Source organism: Antedon mediterranea, chromosome 4 (genome assembly GCF_964355755.1).
Source record: "Antedon mediterranea chromosome 4, ecAntMedi1.1, whole genome shotgun sequence".
Taxonomy (NCBI): Eukaryota; Metazoa; Echinodermata; class Crinoidea; order Comatulida; family Antedonidae; genus Antedon; species Antedon mediterranea.
The window spans coordinates 21,020,137-21,039,891 of record NC_092673.1 but is presented as its reverse complement, the minus strand read 5'-3'; the positions used below and the strand labels follow the sequence as shown (position 1 = coordinate 21,039,891).

Genomic DNA, 19,755 nt, shown 5'->3' with positions numbered 1-19,755 from the left:
CAAAAGTACAGTATTTCTAATACATAAAATAAATAAAAAATGTACCGTAATAAAAAAAAAATATGGTTTATTTCCGTTAATCAGGAATTCAATCTTTTTATTTATTTATTCAAATAAACCATTACAACCTTGCAAAGGAAGGCATTGTTCTATCAAAAAGGTTTGTCGGATTTTATAATTGTATTCATTTTTATACCTCCCTTACTATCTACTGTAAAACTCTTTGTTTTCTATTCAAATAATCAAAATTATTCATGTGAATCTAACATGACATTCATATGGTCAATTCTATCTCCATTTATGTAGAATATTATACTATTTCTTCAATTTCAAAGAGCTATTTAAATGTATTAATAAAACAAAACAACCAGCCATTGTCATCATTTTCTACAGTAATTTCAATTATAAATCCACACAATACAATTGTTAATAAGTACACATAAACTGTAAGTACAAATACAAATTCATACCCAAAACAACTCTCATTCTGAAATCAGTCAGTGAACCAAAACGCCTTTCTTCAAATGATGTCCTACTTTTGAATAAGGTACATTTTTATTTCATTTTTTGTTCTCTTTTTTTTTTCTCTTTTGTAATATTTTCCCTCAGCTAAATTTATGATGGAATAGATGTCAGTCACAGTAGTAATTCATAATGAAAATTAACACAAAAAAAGTGGTTGAAAATAACAGTAAGTCAAGCAAAGTAATCCTGAGACGAAGTAGTAGTAGAATTCTAGTAAAGAAAGCAGAGAAGACAACAGATGCATCTACTAGTAAGAAGAAAAACACTGTTGATACAAAACCTGTAACGATAAAAAATAGTGTTGGTAAACATGGAGCGAAAGGAAGGAAAACAACAGATGTATCATCTAGTGAGAAAAAAAAAATTGTTGATAAAGATGGCACAAAACCTGATAGCGTAATGTTTAAAAAAAGTAATGGTAGACCTTCAGCAAAAAAAACGAAAACAACATATTTTTCAACTGGTAAGAAGAAACACTCTGTTGATAAAAATGTTACAAAACGAGATGGCATAATGATAACGAATAGTATTGGTAGACCTCCAGCAAAAAGAATGAAAACAACAGATTTATCAACTCCTAAGAAGAAAAACTCTGTTGATAAAAATGTTACAAAACGAGATGGCGTAATGATAACGAATAGTATTGGTAGACCTCCAGCAAAAAGAATGAAAACAACAGATTTATCAACTCGTAAGAAGAAAAACTCTGTTGATAAAAATGTTAAAAAACTAGATGGCATAATAAGAAGACATAAAAATGGTCGTTTTAAAGCGAAAAGAAGGAAGACACCAGTTGCATCAACAACTTTTGACAAAAAGGATACAAAGCATGTAATCCAGCAGAGACGAAAAGACAATACTAGTACTTCAGTCAAAATAAAACAACCAGCAACATCTCTGAAAAAAAGTTCAACAGTCTCTACCATATTAGGCAATGTTAGTTCCCAAAAAATGATTGGTGACTGTTGGATGGTTGCCAGCAAAGAGACCCAAAACTCTGATTTAAAGCTTTGCCTGCAAAAAAAAGGAAGTAATGGGAAGTTAACACCACACCCACCTTCAGTAAAAAGTAGGAAAAGGCACAATTCTGAAGAAGGATCTAATCAGTCCATTGATTCTCAACAAGTCTCTGAAGTTAGATGTCATCAGCCTCTTGAATCTCAACAAGTCTCTGAAATTGGTTGTAATCAGCCGCTTGAATTTCAACAAATATCTGGAGGAGGATCTGATCATCAGCCCTTTGAATCTCGAGTGACTGAAGATTGTAACATGCAGAATCCAGTTAATCTTGTTAATGTCACTCGGAAGAAAGTTTCGAAAAGAAGGAAACTAAGACTCGCCTACAAATCGAGGCAAAGCCATGCTAACAATGTAGCAGACCAACACATCAGCCAAGATCAGCTTACAACAGAAGAAAAGTCAAAACTTCCCAAGAAGAGAAAAATTTCACAAAGAAAAAGAAATGTTAAAACAGCAAATGTCAAGACTGAAGATGAATCTGCTGTAGAAAACTTGATGCTAGATATGTATGTCAAAACCGATGATATTTCAAACTGTAGTGTACGAATTTCAGATTTTATGGTGCAAAACAAACAGGAATATCTGTCACGAGATGATAGTTCTGATAATGTGGTTATAGAAACTAACAGTTCATGTGGAGATGTGGAAATGTTACTTCCAGAATGTATAACTTATTTACAGAACCAAGAACCTCCAAACAGTATTATGGAAAGTGGTGAACCATCTCAAAATGAGGAAATTTTAGAAGACAGCACTTTTGACATTGGATCATTAAATAATGATGATTTTAATAGCTTGTTGAACACAGAAACATTCAAAGAATGTGTCGAGACTGGATTTTGTGATCGTGAATATTCCTGTCAAATATATCCAGAAGAAGGTGAGGTGGACAAACTAGAACATCTGAATGAGACAACTGAAGATTGTAATAATATTCATGAGAGAGATTCTACTTTGGTTCGAGATCAACAGATGTATGATGGATTAGAAAATGTTCTTGTCACCAACATCATCATCTGTCCTTCTGATATGTACATTCTTGATGATGTTGATGGTAAAACTGAACCACACAGTGAAGAAGTTCAGTTCCTAACATTAGATAACGAAGAAACCTGTGGAACAGTAGAAAACATTGATAGCAGGCGAAATGGAAAGAATATTGACTGTGAAATTGATGAAACAAAGAAACAAAACTTCTACCAAGACGCTTTATTTGAACATACAACAAATAATTCTATCAAAAAGAATGATGTTCCAAAGAATACAGATTGTCAAAAACTGGATTTAGAAGAATGTTCTTTTGATGAAACAACAATTGCTTTAGACGAAAACCAAGTTAACCAAGATGGTTATGTTTACAGTGAAATCAATCAAGATATCATGAAAGACCAGGATAGTGTTTGCATGAACGTCAACATTGAATCTTGTGATTTGGAAAATAATGTTCACGAAAATTACACTAGAAAGAAAGTTATAGATAACTCCATATATGAAGAAGCACGAGAAGATAAAACTGTACTAGAAGAAATTGGTCCAAGGGACTGCAATCCAGTAGATAATCTGTGTACATTAGAAGACTCTGGAGATATTCAGAAATATGTAAAGACAGATGAAACATCCCAAACTGTTGACAAGAATAATGACAATGAAAGTGATTCCGTGACAGTAAATGAAGACTCTTTCACATCCAAATTTTTGACATCTCCATGTAAACTTTACAGTCTTTTTCTTTTGCAAGATTATAGTTCAGAGGAAAGTGATAATGAACCAACTGAAGAAACAGTAATCTTAAATGAAGATGATGAAAATGATAATGATGGTAGTGCCAGTAGTGATTCTGATGGTACTGAGAATGGCAAGGATACAGACAAAACCGAATCAGTTGGTGAAAGTGTATGTCAAAGTCCTGCATGTAAGAAACAAAATGACAGAGATAGTGAAGACTGTGATAGGCTGTCACTGTACTGTGACTCCAGTGATTTCTTTTCATCCGATAATGATGAAAAATCAGCTCAACGGTGAGGGTATTTTTATGTTGTACATTGAACAATATTACTTAAGAATATTAGTATAAAATAATGGTTATATGTATATCTTCTTTATTTTTAAAATTCTTCTAAATTTTAAAAATATGTTCACTAAATTCTAAGCATCTAAAATATTTAACTAAACTTTATTTTTTTAGGGAGAATATTGCGAAAAAGAAGTCTAGCCTTGATACAAACAGTGATAGGAATGTTAAAAACCTAAATGAGCCAACCCAAAAACAAACCAGTCACACAGATTCTGCTTCAGCAGCTGCAAGTTCGCTTACACGACAGGAAAGCGCTCAAACCAAACAAGCGGTGACACTTCAAAACCAGACGTCACGTGCAAGGAGAGTCATTGACATTCAAGCAAAACATCTTGGCTCACAACCAGTTAAAACTGTTGGTTATGCTTTGTCAAGTAATGACGTCAAATATCCACTACTGAATTACACTCCACGCCATGCATTCCCAGATTACTATTCGTATACATATCCAGGAAAGTATATGTTAGAGAAATGCTGTAAAGCATCAGAATTGTGTGTGCAGCTGAGGAATCCGAAACTTCCTCTGTCATATCCTCAGAGAGAATGTATGAGGAATGTTGTGTCTCCAAGAGAAGAATATATTAAAGTAAGGTTTTCATTTTATAGTATATTTGTTTCAATCAACGGGACACCCTTGGCTGCTAATCCAGGGGGTAGTCAGTTCTACATTTACAATTTTCGCACCCCTACAGCAACCAGCCTTTGTAATCTGACAATAGTATAATCATTGACTATCTTGTATTTGCATTCTATTTGTTAATTTAGCATGTTCTGTATTCAAACCGTCGAGTTATTGTAGGGGCACGTCGTTTAATTCTAAACCTAGTTAACAAGGGTATGTTGGTAGAGGCATGGAGGGAGATTGTTCGTCATGGTTTGTATCAAGAAATAAACATCAAATGTCTTGAAGATATGGCAAAAAATGGATGTTTAATGAAATCAGATGATGCTTGGCAGGTAAGCAGGCAGTGATATTTCTTTTCATACATGGGTTGGAGACCCCTCATGAAACGTCAAAATAAAAATGAATATTCATTAGTCATATCCATAAGGTATGACGTAAGAATTGAGCTAACTACCATTCTCTACTGCAAACGCTTTCTGCGAGCCGTCTTTGTAGTCGAGTGGATTAGACTATGGACTCTACATGTTGATGTATGGGGTTCAAATCTTATGAGCAACTTCTTTTTACTTTATAGTAAGATAGAGATTATTTAGAGAGTTACGTTTAGTTATATTTAGGAAGTATTTCGGCTATCTTTCACATGAAGGGTCCCCAACTTATCTACGAAAAAATCGAGAGCATGGGTAGGTTCCTAAATTAATAAATAAATTTATAAATCTACAAAATTTCCCAAATTGTAATGCAAAAGATAGAACATCAAATTAAGCTCTTCATTTCACCATATGCCTTGGACCCCCATTATTTCAAAATTCTGGATCCACCACTGGTGATCGGAGCTCAATTGGTCCGTGATATTTGCGGTACGAATTTCATAAAAATCACACTGTCTTCAAAGTTATTATAATTTAATATGTTTATTTTTGGTATATTTTGAAAAGCGTACTACTTTGTTTTAACACGTTTTTTTTTATATATGATTTTGAAGATGGTGACGGAAATTCTATCAAAACTAAGGTTTATTATAACTTATGATCTTCAAGCTCTTTGTTTACAACTTATCAAGCTTTTATGCGACATCAACGACACTAAAAGGTAAGTTTATTCCAAATCATTCTGGGGAGATCACATGATTTTTAAAGGTAGTCATTGTTGTCCCAATATAGAAATTCTAGTATCGAATTATTGATGTACTATGTAAAGCTCTGTCTACACTATCAAACTAGTTTGACAAAAAAGGGTGATGTGCCCAAATATAATATATAAATATGGTAATGATATGACATCATGTCCATTTATGGGCACATCACATTTTTTTGTCACATAAAGTTTGATAGTGTAGACAGAGCCTAAGAAAAAAAAAAAGTACTTTTTCTATCCACTTGACAAATAGCCTTCATTGCTCCTACCACTACTAGATAAATTGTTTATTTATGTATAATTTTCTTTTACCATTTTAATACCGGTTGGAGCCAATTTAGTTCAACAAATCTTGCTGGCAAAACCTACTTTGGGAGAAAAACTTCTGGATTTAGAACCCTAAAAAAATGTTTTGTTTAGCCTTGTATTTTCGAGTGTCTAGATAAAGGTTTACGATACAAACAAGTTTTATTATTAGGAACATGTTTATTTTTTTCAGAGCAATGATAATTTTTGATCAGATGCAGTTTCAATTGAATGGTTTTGTTTCCATGGATATACTCGACCAATTACTATCTGGGCTATTGGCCACATCTCAGTGGGAAACAGCAAAACGGGTTGTTTGTAGGCTTCTGCAAAATAGACTAAGGGTAATTATTATTATACAAATAATGAATGAATGAGTGCAATGGTACAAATAATTTTTATGAGTTGAAAGATGAAATTGTTTGTTCCATTGCATGAATATAAAATAATTCATTATTTGTTTTATATATAACATCTAGATTTTTTGCCGTGGATCTAATCTTGTTGTGAAGGATAGATCGCGTCATGCGCATGTCACTTCTTACGTTTGCAGAACAACAGACGGTACCGCTATAGGATTTCATGCAGATTTTTTTTCCATATGCGAGAAAATATTTTTTTGGTACACAACAAAATGGAAATATAGTACTATTACATGATCGTTATATAGTACATACTATTGCATGCCATGTTACCCACGATCGTCCAATCAAATGACAGGAATTTATTTAGGTGTTGTATAGAATGATATAATGTACTTCACACTAGGACCCTATTTTCACTTTGATGCTAATTTATTTTATTAATTTTTTCCCATATTGATACACTATTAATTGTTTTCTTTTTTTACGCAGCCTAAAGAATATGTAGTGGGTCAAATACTGCACAAGTTGTATTATGATTTTGACAGTCAAAGCATTTTTGAACTACTTAAACAGGTAAGATTAAGGTACATTATTGTGATTCTCAGCAGTTCTTCATTTTAGGAAAAACAGATACACCATTATGGAGAACTGAACAAGATTTCACTCCAACAAATATCTGTAAGCTCTGTCTGAATTATCCAAATATTTTGACAAAAAAAAGTGCCCAAACATTTGTTGTCACATAAAGTTTGATAGTGTAGACTGCCAGATATAAGACCTTTGAAGAATGAAAATAAAAATAAGCATACTTTTTTACCTACCGAAAATAAAATGTTTTCATTTCATTTCATTTGATACAACAATTTTACAGTCTAAACTTTTTTTTTAATGGCCTAGCTTCCCTGCCATCATTCGTCAATGATTTACGATGGATAACTTGAAGAAAATTAGCTATGTTATAAAACAAATGAATGTTTTGTAATCGTTGAATGGACAAAATATTTCATTCGTTTAAGAATTGACTGTTCTATTTAACTCAGCTCCGAGCAGTCAATTCAACTGATAAATATTAATTATTTCATAAAATTTCAGCTCGAAAAATTTGGTATGAAGAGAAAACATCTTGTATTCCAGGATGCACTGCATCTATTGAGAAAATTGGTACTGGATAAAAATTACAGTCATCGTAGTACCTCATTGAAAAGGTAACATCAACCTAATTTGCTTGTAATATTTATTGCTAGGCCTATCTATAAATACACAATACAATACATTATAATGTTAAGATGACTATAGCGAGGCATTTAATAAAAAGTCAAACTGCCTTAAAATGTAATTGTGACATGTTTCGAGAAACTATTCTCATCATCAGAACAGTAAACAACGCCTAGAGTGCTTATATACCAATAGGACATGTTGTATGTAAATAAGTGATTAGCATAATAAAACAACAAGGAATGTAGGCAACAAACAATCATATGGCAAGTGCGACGCCTAAGTTATAGATTTGTTTGTTCAAGGAAGGTTTACTCCACGAGATGTGGAGGGCTTCCTTGACCTTAAGTTTGAAAGCGGAATCTGGTATATAAGCACTCTAGGCGTTGTTTACTGTTCTGATGATGAGAATAGTTTCTTGAAACATGTCACATTTACATTTTAAGGCAGTTTGTCTTTTTATTAAATGCCTCGCTATAGTCATCTTTACTCGTAAGTTTGGTGGTATTATTCATGATTTATCTAACATAATGTAAAATTAACAAAATCATACAGAAACTAAATAATTATACATTTATGGTATAGCAGAGGATAACCCTTTAAGCTGGGAAGCTTGTTTCAGAAGAGGTCCTCAACAATTATTAAATAAACATTTGATTAACAACATAAAAAATTTATTTATATACTACAATTTAAATTACTTTAATTAATAGATGAAATAACAATATAGTATATGATTTTATTTATTTTACAAATGAATATACAGTACCCTCATTATTATTAATTGTATCGATAGAAATCTTAATAAAATTGTGATAGCATATGTATGAAGTTTTGATAATGTTTGATGAAACAAATAATTATCATTGAAGAACAATCACATGCATATAAAAACATTAACACACAATACAGGGAAAAAAGAGATGTTAATCTACCATGTGACAAGAGACTCTGTTTCTTCTTGTACAAGATACTGAAGTTTTAAAAAATGTTTTAATCAAATATATTGGCATCATTAAAAAAAATGAAGATTAATAAAAAAAAAACGACTTTGAATAGTTTTAATAAATAAATAAATGTTAACTTTTAGTTAAACCAGTTGACAAGTACTTACTTGCTACGTTTCAGCTACTTTCAGTAGCCTTGGTCACACAAATGACGTAGCAAGTAAGTACTTGTCAACTGGTTTAACTAAAAGTTAATATTTATTTATTTAATATCCATTGAAACCAGATGAAATTTTTTGAGAATAGTTTTAATAAAGTTAATCACTTCCGTAAAAATAAACAATGTGTTTACTTGTAAAACAATAAATTAACCGGTTAATCTCATCCAAAAACTCATTGGCTTCCAGTCAATGTGACTATTTTTAGCTTTAAATTACAGTTTTTTATCCAACCTTTGGTCAAAGTGGATAACTATTATGACATTAAAATAGCATATTCAATATCATATTTTTAATTAATTATATATCTTTAAATGTTCTTGAATTGGATGTAAAGTTTGCATGATTTGACAATTTCAAAGCTGTACTCTATTAAAGAGTGTGACATAATATGATAAACAATATGCAATATTTACATAGTAATACTTTTCTATGCTTTTTTAAACTAGAAATCCAGAAATGATGAAACTTGTGGAGCCACAGACTTTAAAAGAGCTTGTGGATGCTATATGGGTAACGTTATAGAAATAAAATCACACAATTTTAATTATGTACTAATGGCCAATTTACGCAGACGAGTGGTGACTGTGTAGCTTGGCACATAGGGTTTGTATTTGACCCAACCGGAAAACACCGGCCTGTTCCACGTTTTGTGTAAAGGTCATAAAAAATTACATAGATTCTATATTTTTTTACGCTATGACTAAAAGATATGGTACCGTATCCATACTTCTAAACACTAAAGTTACGGTAAATATAGAGGGCGCTTGGTAATCATAGATGTTAATCAAGTATGTCATGGAAATGGTTTTCTGCAAGCCAGCTGTGTGGCGTGGTAGGTTTGTGATGAGGCTATGGCCTAGGGGTTGCGGGATCGATTCTATGCCTGACGATTTTTTTTTTATTTAAGAGAGATTTTATTAGATTAGGTTTTTAATATCTAGGACGAGTTTTAATATTTTGGACGAGTTTGATTATTTATGACAAGTTTTATTATTTAGGACAAGTTTTATATTGAGGAACGAGTTTTATAATTAGGAATGCAATTTTATCGTACCAAACGGAAGTAAGGATATGGTACTGTATCATTAGCACGCCGTTTTGTTATGTGATTGTCACAGAGCTTTGAAATATGTAGTTGAATGTATTGTTGAGTTGAAACATTGTAATCTCTTCTAATTATAGAACACTAAATGCCAAGCTATTAAAAAAACTGCTATATTTACTTGATTTTATTTTGTGGTATTTTGGGGTTTAATAATAATTACTGTAGGTACATTTGTAATATATTTTCACTTTTTACATAAAAACATAATCTTGAAGAATGACACCCAGGACTAGCCTGAAAATAAAGTTTTAATAATAAAAATAATGACAATGCATCACCAAATGTTTATTTGTAGGATTGTCCAAATGGTACGCATGTTGGTCGAATGTGCGCTGAATTCTTTGTGGCCTGGTCACCCGAGGGATGTTATTCCCCTGTGTTACATCAAGAAATATGTGGTTATGTGACGAAAAATTCTGATTTTCAAATTAAAGTATTTGCTGATTTTATTAGCGAATTCGATAAAGCATCCAAAGTTAGTAAGTATCGTTAAAGCTGACCGGTAATTTTTTGTTTAATTTTTTAAAGGTTTTTGTGTTGTTTTTCACTTAAGTAACAATACAAAGTGATCCAAGTTCTGTTTGATAATAAATACAAATAAATATCATAAAATATAATAATAATAAAAAGTATACTTTGGAGTAATACAGTATATTGTTTGATGGTTTGCATCGCGAAATAAATATGTTGATATAAAGTTTGCGGTACACCACATATATATAGCTCTGAGCTCTGTCGAGTTTCTCGATGTTTCGATCAAATATACTTTGATCGTCCTCATGAATGATACTTTGTAGTTCAATTAGTTTCTGTTTATTTTGAATGTCAAACACAAATTATTTTTGGCACTGAACAATATATATATAAATTAATGTAGTAGAGCTGTAGCTTGGTGGTTAACATTCTTACCTTCCAATCCGGGTTCAATCCTGACCTATGGCCAGGGTTGTAACTCACAACTATTTTAACTCCACTCCCCAAGCCTTAAATGAGACTTAGTTTATAAGCATGATAAATTATAAAATAGTTGCCGTCCTGTAATGGGCGAAAAAAATGAATATACATTCTATTGTCTTGCAGGCACAGTGGTCCGTAAGGCAAGTATTGAACTTTTAAATGGTCTTTTATTAGAAGCACTGGCTTTGGGTAATAAAGATCTTGCGATTCAAATAATCTTCCCATCTATGGAATCCCGCTGCATTCTGATTCATGACAGAGGCTTGTCTTGTTTGATAGATGTCCTATGGAATGCTGGGACAAGAAAATGGCCTGTTGCTCGACGTCTTTTTGATTCAAGATCCGGTCTTTATTTTAGCAAGCACAAAGTCAGGCCGTTTGAAGTGCTAATTCACGAAACATCAACCAGTGCCGAGATATACTTCACGATTGAGAAGTTGCTATTTTCACATGAACGTTTGTTCCATAAGAGAACATGTTTTTACAACGTGCGGGTGATCATTCGACGTGCAACACAACCGAAAGGGTTGAATAAATTCAAATTCAAGTATGATTGTATAAACAGAGTTACCAACATCATTGAAAATCGTTTTCAGCCGCCGTTGAAGATTAACCGGATTTATCCGTCTACAGATACCTCGTCGCAGGACGTTATCATTGTATCATACAATTCCATACACACCTGGTTAGTGTCCAAAGGTTTTAAAATAAACCGGTCATACACAGATAGACATAGCTAGGAGGTGAATTTCACAAAATTGTTGTGAGAAATAGGTTATACTCTGTAGTATATCCCACAAATTTACTTGGATATACAACGTTTTAAAGATTTTTTTTATTAAAAGCATTTTCAATTTGACCGGTTTATCTAGTTTTTTTTTTAGAAGAAATATTTTAAATTATGTATTTTAACAGAAAAAAGATTTACCGAAGTGTGTAAAATTTTAATTATATAGTAAATATAATATCTATATCTAAAAACAATCCATAAAAGAAAAAAAAAGTTTTTATAAGTACTTTTATAAAAGCAATATTAAACACTGCAGTTTCTTAACGTGTATAATATTTTATAATGTTTTAGAATAGTTATATATTTTACATTATCTGACAAAGATATATATATATAAATAAATATAAAGTTTATTTCTTTTATGAAACTAAGATATAGGTGGTAATGTGTTTATAATTGTTTAGTTTATGTTTTCAGAAGATATTTTTCAACTGTATTTGAACGCAGTATTTTTGGGGTAAATATGTTTTGAAAGAAAGACTTTTTTTCATTTATTTTAAATTTAAGTTAACATTTGGTATTGAGTTTTGTTGATTTTTATTTTAGAGGTTATAACGTTAAAATTTACTAACACAAATGTTTGAACTGTTTATTTTGGTAGCAGCCTTTATTTATTATTACTAATATACGGTATTTATTATTTTATGTTAAAATAATGTTTGTTTATGAATAAAGAAAACATTTTTCAAATTGAATTTGTCTGTATGAAACAACCATAGGGTAAAGTTGGCTTCAAATTATTGCTTTAGTGGGTAGGTCAACATGTGAGTAGGCGTGCGGTGCAGTGTGTTGAACGCTGGATTACTGACAGTGATATCGTGGTTCGAATCCAACTCTCGCCGCATTGGTTGTATCCTTAGACAAGACAGTTACATTTGCCTCTCTCCACCCAGGTGTATAAAATGGGTACAGGTTAGATTAGCTGCATGTTTCCATACGTGTTTGATCCGAAAAATGACCTGGGTAATAATGTGCTATAATAACGGCCTTTGCGCACGATTATTCATCAAAAAGGGTGCTACAGAAATGTGGAAATTATTATGTCAAAAAACCAGCCATAGTGAAATGCACTTTACTATTAATACAGGTCAATGATGTGAAAAGTAAACAAGTAAACTGGATAGCAGTTTATTTACAAATTACACTATTAATTAAAGAAGCTTTGGTTACAAAAGAGAATAAACTACAGGACTATTTTAATGATGTATTGTCCCCCTGAATAATAAAAAAAAAATGTTTGTTGAATATGCCATTTTAATGTCACATAATAATTTAATTTAAAGCAAAAAATGATCAAATTGGTGTAATTTAACCATTTATTATGTTATTTAATAAGTGAAAACACAATTTTTTAAATTTCTTTTTCTACGGAAGTGATTAACTTTATTAACTACAAAATAACCTATTCAAAGTCTGATTTAATTAATCTTCAAGTTTTTGGGGGACAATACATCTTATGCCCTTATGACAACACTCCAGCAATTAGAAAGTCATTAATACTGTAACATAAATTTCAAAAGTTATGACCACTAGGAATATGTTTGTTAAACATTGCCTGTTCACCAATCATTTCACACGGTAAATCTGTTTAAAGGTATGTTCAGACTCGTGGCGTTAGGTTTGTTATCCAACGCAAGGCGTACAGTAATCCATGGTTGGCCTGCTAACCGTGGTCGTGTCTTTTCATTGCTTAAGATTAAAATCACTGATGCATCACTGGATTAGCGTTATTAAATCTACCCTCTCCTGCTTGGGTTATTAACACCACTGGCGCGGCGTAACAGCTCCCTAGTTCAGACACAAAAATATGTATGCCGCTTGCATAACGCCATGAGTCTGAACATACCCTAAGAGCTTGGTGAAATTGAATATACACACCATATCTACTTGGTATAACATAAATACCAATTAAAAACCCTTTGCCTGGTACGACTCTATTGAACATTACATAGATATTTACATGAGTTGTTTAAACATTCTAAAACATCATTTGTGAACCCTTACACCAGGAATTTCAGTAATGATTCTCGTGATTGAGGTACTATATTTATGATAATATTAACTAAAAAAAAATATTATTTTTATATTTTAAAAAAGCCATTAACCTTATAAATACTGTACTGTATTCAATATTCTTGAACATGCGCAACACTTTTATAATCTACCTTGGTTGTTAACATTAAAATTGTTTAACTAGAAACTCCTACAGCTTAATGCATACAAAATGATACACTAATCAACTTCTATGCAATCACAAAGTTTTATAATTATGTCAGTGGCTGTTTCAACAGGTTTACTTATGCAATGCAATGTTGGTTTTAGCCCAAATTCACAATAAAAAAAAACTACACACTTTATGGTGTAATAATAAATTATGACCCTGCTAATTTTTCTCAAGCTCACTGTGCACAAATTAGCAAGTGATAGTTGTATGTATGCTGGCAAGTACTAAAGCTATGTTTACACCAAGCATGGGTCCAGTTCAGTGGATGGACTGTGTCCATCCAGTGGATGGACACTGTCCATCCAGTGGATGGACACAGTCCATCCACTGGATGGACACAGTCCATCAACTGGATGGACACAGTCCATCCACTGGATGGACACAGTCCATCCACTGGATGGACACAGTCCATCCACTGGATGGACACAGTCCAGTGGATGGATCCAGTCCAGTGGATAGACACGGTTCCGTAAACGGATTCAGTCCAGTGGAATAGACACATTCCAGTGGAATAGACACATTCCAGTGGACGGATCCAGTCCAGTGGACGGATCCAGTCCAGTGGATGGACAAGGTCCGGTTGATGGACACAATACTATGTTTTTATGTATGCCTGTGTAAAGAATTTGTACATTTTGAAGACTTCTTTAAAACTATTTCCCATGTTTCATTTCAACACACACCTCGAAAAATGAAGCCCTGTCTACTTCAAAAAAGTGTGATGTACCCAAATATGGTAGTAATATGACATGATCATGTCCATATATGGGCACATCACATTTTTTTGTCACATAAAGTTTGATACTGTAGACAGAGCCTTAACCATGTAACCATACCACACACATACTTAAATGGCATTTTAACTGATTTAAACAGTTATGAATCATTTCTTCTGCTCATGATTCATTTAGATATTCTAGTATTAAATTCATTTAAATTCTAGAAATCAACAAATCCATGATTTGACACAAATACATATAAATAAGATAAATATGAAAATTTAGTATTAAATTAAACATTAACCTATACAAGTTGGTATTAAATAAAATAATACTTAGTTCATTAAAATTACTATATACAATTACTATTTAAAGAGCTGTTTTGTTTTCTCTGTTCATAGAATAAATTAAAACATATTTAATGCACTTTACACATAAAAAAAAAAAGAGTCCGCACAACATGGTGTTCATCTTTAGCATCAGTTACAACCAAATGTTTTAAGTAATAAATCCTTAAACAATAACTCAATAGTTTATTTAACATGTAAAAACAAGGCTTGCAAAATACTGAATTAGTTAGTAGCAATCTTTAATAGTGGTTATCTTTAATCAACTCCCTAAACTATTTTTTACTGCCAAATATATTTTGCCTATTTAATGTGATGCTTAAAAACCGCTTTGGTTATTTAAGGCATGATATAAGATGTTGTTATAGGAACATGGTGGTTCTCCATGCCAACATCTTGATTTTGATGTTGTAAATGCTGAGGGATCATGACCTGTGTCTGTGGTATAACAGTCATAGCAGCATGACTCAACATATGGGGTGTTGGGCTCAAAGTATGTAGCGTCTGCTGGCCATGAACAGACTGTCCTAAACCTGGAGATGGTGCTTGATTCAATGACTGTGGAGGTGGTGTTGGTGTCATAGATGCCGGACCAGCTACTGATGCATTGATTGACATGGACATCAAGGGTTGTAGAGATACAGTTGCGGATGAAGTTAAGGAGTGTGGAGATGCAGTGACTGTAACTGGACTTGGCATGTCGACCTGTGGAGCAGCAGGTGGTAAAAAGCCTCCGTGTAGCTGCTGAGTTGTGGCTAATTGTTGAGTTGGATGAGTTTGAAATTGAGTCAAGCCCTGCATGGTGAGAAGGTGGGTGATGTGCTGTAGTGACGACGTATTAATCTGATCTTGGTTCAGAGTAATTGCTTCCGACACAACTGTTGGTGGGGGACTGAAACAAAAAAACAAACATGAAATATTATTTTAAAAATAGATTGTTGCACACTATACTTTTAATAATATATTATATCAAAAGCTTTAGGGGTTGGTATTTGACAAGTTCTTTTACTTCTTTTTCTGATCCCTGAAACAATTCTTATTTAATGTTACCATTTAAGTTGTTGTAATTAATGAATGCTGTTTTTCTTTCATGAATTGTATCTAAATAAATGTTGTTGTTGATAGTGAAAATACATTTTCAGAAAGTTCCATGTACCTTCGACATTCTTCATGGTTTTTCTCGTGCATCTTCAAACTGCCCATGTGACGGAATACTGCATTACAAACCTTACATTTGTAAGGCTGCTCACCGCTGTGGATACGTTGATGACTGCGTAAATTCTCTCGTCTGTTAAATTGTGCGCCACATGTTTCGCACTGGAAAGGTTTCTGGCTGCTGTGAATTTGCATGTGACGATTCAAATGACCAGTCCTTTTAAAACTTGCACCGCATTTTTCACATTTATGTGGCTTGTCATCATTATGTATCAACTGATGGGTCTTTAAGTCGCTTTGCGTCTTGAAATGAGATTGACAAATTTCACATTTATGCGGTTTATCCTCCACGTGAACTCGATTATGACTACGTAGATCGCTCTTACGTTTAAACATTGCACCACAGGTCTCACACTGGTATGGCCGTTCGCTGCTATGTACGACCTCATGACTCTTTAAATATACGTATACACTGAACTTTTTTCCACAAGTTTTGCATTCATAAGGCGTTTCTTTTTCATGATTTGTAAGAATGTGTCTTCTTAAATTGATAGATTGAATGAAACGCTGATCGCAAAATTGACAAACAAAAGGTTTTTCACCAGTGTGTGTGCGTATATGTATCTTCAATGCAGATGAATATCCACAGTTGCGACCACAATATGTGCACACATAACGTTTAGGACCTTGGCTAAAATCCCGTCGCTGATGGGATTTCATATGGCGTTCCATATCAGCTGCGAATCGAAAAACTCTAGTGCATTTGGTACAGCGCGAATGTGCTTCGCCATAGTGCAATCGTAATTCACGTAACTTACTGTATGCGCTATTGCAAAACTTACAACTATAGACTCGTTTCTCATTGTTCAGTTTCACGGCATCTTTTTTCACTTTTAACGCTCTCTGAACTTTCGCCACATTGATTGTACGATGCAGGGCTTTCCTTCCGCGCTTTTTACGTATATTTTGCTTGGGTGGTTCATCGACGACGTTATTTTCCTCCTGTGGTAATTCAACAATTGGTAATTCAGCTTCCTCATTATAAGTTTCAGCTATGTCTGGATCTGAACTTAATGGTGATGGAACGGCAGCTTCCATATCTATTATCTCTGTTGGTGGTTGGTCAAGAAAATCTGGTAGATTTTTGCGGACATTTACTGTTAATGGAAGCGGATACTTTCTAGCTAACTGTGTACTAACTGTAAGAACAATAATATACAACAGTATAAATAACATTTCATAATGAAACAATCACACAACAATCAGGCAATTAATATGATACACCAGATGTTTTAAAATATGTACTGATTATTTATGCACATTCAGTACATTACAGAGTAGGCTATCTCTGATTTATCATATTGAAGAATTTAAATGCAATTGAAAATACCTTAGGTGTAAAAGCCCATCTTAAAATTTTATTTTTGACATTTTCACATTCAGTACCTTACAGAGTATCTCTAATTTATCAATCGAAGAATTTAAATACAATTGACAATAACATAGGTGTAAAAGCACATCTTAAAATTTCATTTTCGACATTTGTTTTTTACAGTAAGGTAATAAGCAAATCAATAGATACAAAATGTAATTTTTTTCTATATTTGGTACGATGATAATTATAGAGTAATTAGAGTCAACGCTCCTAATTCCCAGACTCTCTAAAAACCGGAAACTCTCTTAATACCAGACTTTTCTTGAAGTTCAAACAGTCCCACATTCATTTTCACCATTAAAAACACATTCTAAATACCAGACTTTCTGGAAAACCAGACATATTTGGCCAGCCCAAAGGTGTCTGGTATTGGGAGAGTTGACGGTCATCTGAAAAAAAAAAAAGGAATTTTTGTAGAAGAAAAATGATTATATCAAAAATATTTTGTTTATGATTATAACAATGTTATTTTACCATCAGCCAGTTCATCATCAATAGGTTCTTCATAAACCTGTGGGTTCTGTTTATACGTTTGTGACAACTCTATCAGTCTTTCACACATCATGCGGTTAGCCTGTCGCTTGATCTCGGCAAGCCCGTAGGTCTCGGCAATCGTGATAACATCAACGCAATTGTCTGCCGTCAGCTGGGATTTTAGAAACTCACAGCATGCTTCCATTACGGAAGATGCTTTGAGGACGACTGCAGCGGATAATACATCCTGCACCACTTCCATGGACAATGAGAGGCGAGATGTATATGCAAAGTCCAAGAACAATTGGAAACCTGTGAGGTTTATGTTGCTAAGCTCCAATACCTATAAAAATGCATGACAAAATAATCATCACAAATCAACATATGAATAATATTAATAATATAATTCTTTCAAATTATTATTATTATTTTATTTATATAGCGCTTTTCCAAATTAGTATAAAATGATCAAAGCGCTTTACATCAGCAGACCCAACAATGAGTCACTTTTTAATTTTAAAACCGTGGTTTGTTCCCGGATCACAGACGGGAGTTCGTTCCACATCACCGGTCCAAATTTTGAGAAAGTATTATTTCCAGAGGTTCGCTTTTCGAGACAGTGATCCAATCTAGTGTGATCTATCTCGGACCTCAGGCCTCTCTTAGCACATCTATACACCCGTAAGAGATTGCTCAGATAACAGGGCGCATTAAAATCAATTTCCTAAGAAGTATACATCTTGTATAACAATATTAATGAGATGAGTACAAAAAAGTTAATAGACCTGTTGTGGATTTTCCGGTTTCTGAACAGCGAAAAAATTTCTGAAATAATCACTACATGCAATCAACACCGGTTTGTGAGCCCTGAACACTTCATTGGAGACAGCTATTGTGATGTCTGTCAAGTCTGGACTGTTTCGGCAGCTATTGAGGGTGTTTAAAACCTGTTGGCCATGAGCACTGAACTCGTACATGAAGCTGCCATCACCTTGTCTTGTGATCTGAAGAGAGCTGGCTGCTGGATTCGCAGTCATATTGAAGCTCTGTTGAGAATGAAGAATAAAAAAAGATAAATATTATTAATAGGCTTGATTAATTTAAGATGTATGTTGAATGTGGAAGTGAAAATGAATGAATTTATATTATTATTAATACCAATTGAAAATATCAATATTTTAATAAACAAAAATAGTTTAACATAATAACAAGGCCTACTTTTATTAATACTAATATTAGGGGATAGTTAGGCTAGATAGTGTTTCATTGAGCAAGATTCACACAATATCAAATTCATTCAGAAAGTAATGTAATGTGTACAGTACCTCCACCGGCGGCCTGGCCGAGCTTGATAAGCTACTACACTACTGCCACACTACTACACCGCTTATACTTCCTACTAGAAGGCCTACTAATCTGTATTATTTAGTTAGGCCTAGCCTAGCTCCACAACTTTATCCCAAATTATACAGGAATACCTTACGGGAATACGGTTTCCTAAAATCACTCAATCATCCTTAGAGAATGTAACGCGGTTTACACAGTATTATATGTTTGATCATACAGTGCACACGTTTTAAATTGTGTTTTCTTTTATTTTGGTTTACTTTTTTACAAGGGATACACCCTCATTTTTCACCCCCTGCAAAGAATTGTTCACTAAGATACTATCCCATTTCTGTCAAAATCTTACAATAACCAGAGAAAAATAAGAACTAAATTCATAAATATAAAATAAAGAGGTCAGCCTTTTATTGAGAAAACCTAAACATACCCACTTTAATAGTGATTTAATCCAAAATATATAATTTTATTTAGCCCAAAACATTCCATTTCATCAAACAAGAAATAAGAGATCCCTGGATGAACAAGTGCATGATGGGAACGTGTATTGGCTTTATTTAATTTTCTTTCTATGTAAATATCATATTTACATAACTTAATCAATATTCATATTAAACAAACAAAGGTATATAATTTGTATATGAAATATTATTTAAACTATTTATATTTACATATATTCTATATTCTTCAGAATTATTCAATTTTTTAAAAACAAATAAATTAAAAGTTATCAGCAGACGACATACGGAGGAAAAAGAGGTATGGGACGC

The 19,755-nt window shown here is 33.0% G+C and overlaps 3 protein-coding genes across 8 annotated transcripts in view; 2 read left to right on the top strand and 1 right to left on the bottom strand.

The window, feature by feature from the left end:
- Positions 1 to 1,152: 1,152 nt before the first annotated feature.
- On the top strand, positions 1,153 to 4,447 carry LOC140047689 (uncharacterized). Its single transcript, XM_072092727.1, has 2 exons — positions 1,153 to 3,563; positions 3,731 to 4,447. The coding sequence occupies exons 1-2, from the start codon at positions 1,153 to 1,155 to the stop codon at positions 4,341 to 4,343; spliced, it is 3,024 nt and encodes a 1,007-aa protein (XP_071948828.1). The 3' UTR covers positions 4,344 to 4,447.
- Positions 4,424 to 11,913, top strand: LOC140048098 (uncharacterized). 4 transcript variants are annotated; one of them, XM_072093110.1, is made up of 9 exons: positions 4,424 to 4,576; positions 5,230 to 5,336; positions 5,881 to 6,031; positions 6,542 to 6,625; positions 7,145 to 7,257; positions 8,882 to 8,945; positions 9,836 to 10,019; positions 10,621 to 11,182; positions 11,692 to 11,913. In XM_072093110.1, the coding sequence occupies exons 1-9, from the start codon at positions 4,457 to 4,459 to the stop codon at positions 11,726 to 11,728; spliced, it is 1,422 nt and encodes a 473-aa protein (XP_071949211.1). In that variant the 5' UTR covers positions 4,424 to 4,456; the 3' UTR covers positions 11,729 to 11,913. The 4 variants fall into 4 exon arrangements, with proteins under 4 accessions (XP_071949211.1, XP_071949214.1, XP_071949212.1 ...); XM_072093113.1 differs by lacking the exon at positions 11,692 to 11,913 and having other exon boundaries at positions 10,621 to 10,637; positions 10,777 to 11,019; XM_072093111.1 differs by lacking the exon at positions 11,692 to 11,913 and having other exon boundaries at positions 10,672 to 11,426.
- A 2,931-nt stretch (positions 11,914 to 14,844) lies between these two features.
- LOC140046865 (uncharacterized) overlaps positions 14,845 to 19,755 on the bottom strand; it is an 86,381-nt gene continuing 81,470 nt past the window's right edge. Inside the window, exons 1-5 of one of the 3 annotated variants that reach the window (XM_072091597.1) lie at positions 19,416 to 19,497; positions 18,427 to 18,687; positions 17,642 to 17,984; positions 15,734 to 16,931; positions 14,845 to 15,469 (exon numbers count right to left, since the gene is read on the bottom strand). In XM_072091597.1, coding sequence (XP_071947698.1) covers positions 14,917 to 15,469; positions 15,734 to 16,931; positions 17,642 to 17,984; positions 18,427 to 18,678 — 2,346 coding nt within the window. In that variant the 5' untranslated portion in view covers positions 18,679 to 18,687; positions 19,416 to 19,497 and the 3' untranslated portion in view covers positions 14,845 to 14,916. Of the gene's footprint in view, positions 15,470 to 15,733; positions 16,932 to 17,641; positions 17,985 to 18,426; positions 18,688 to 19,119; positions 19,134 to 19,415; positions 19,498 to 19,755 lie in introns of those variants that run through there. The other 2 variants (XM_072091598.1, XM_072091596.1) reach the window with 2 other exon arrangements.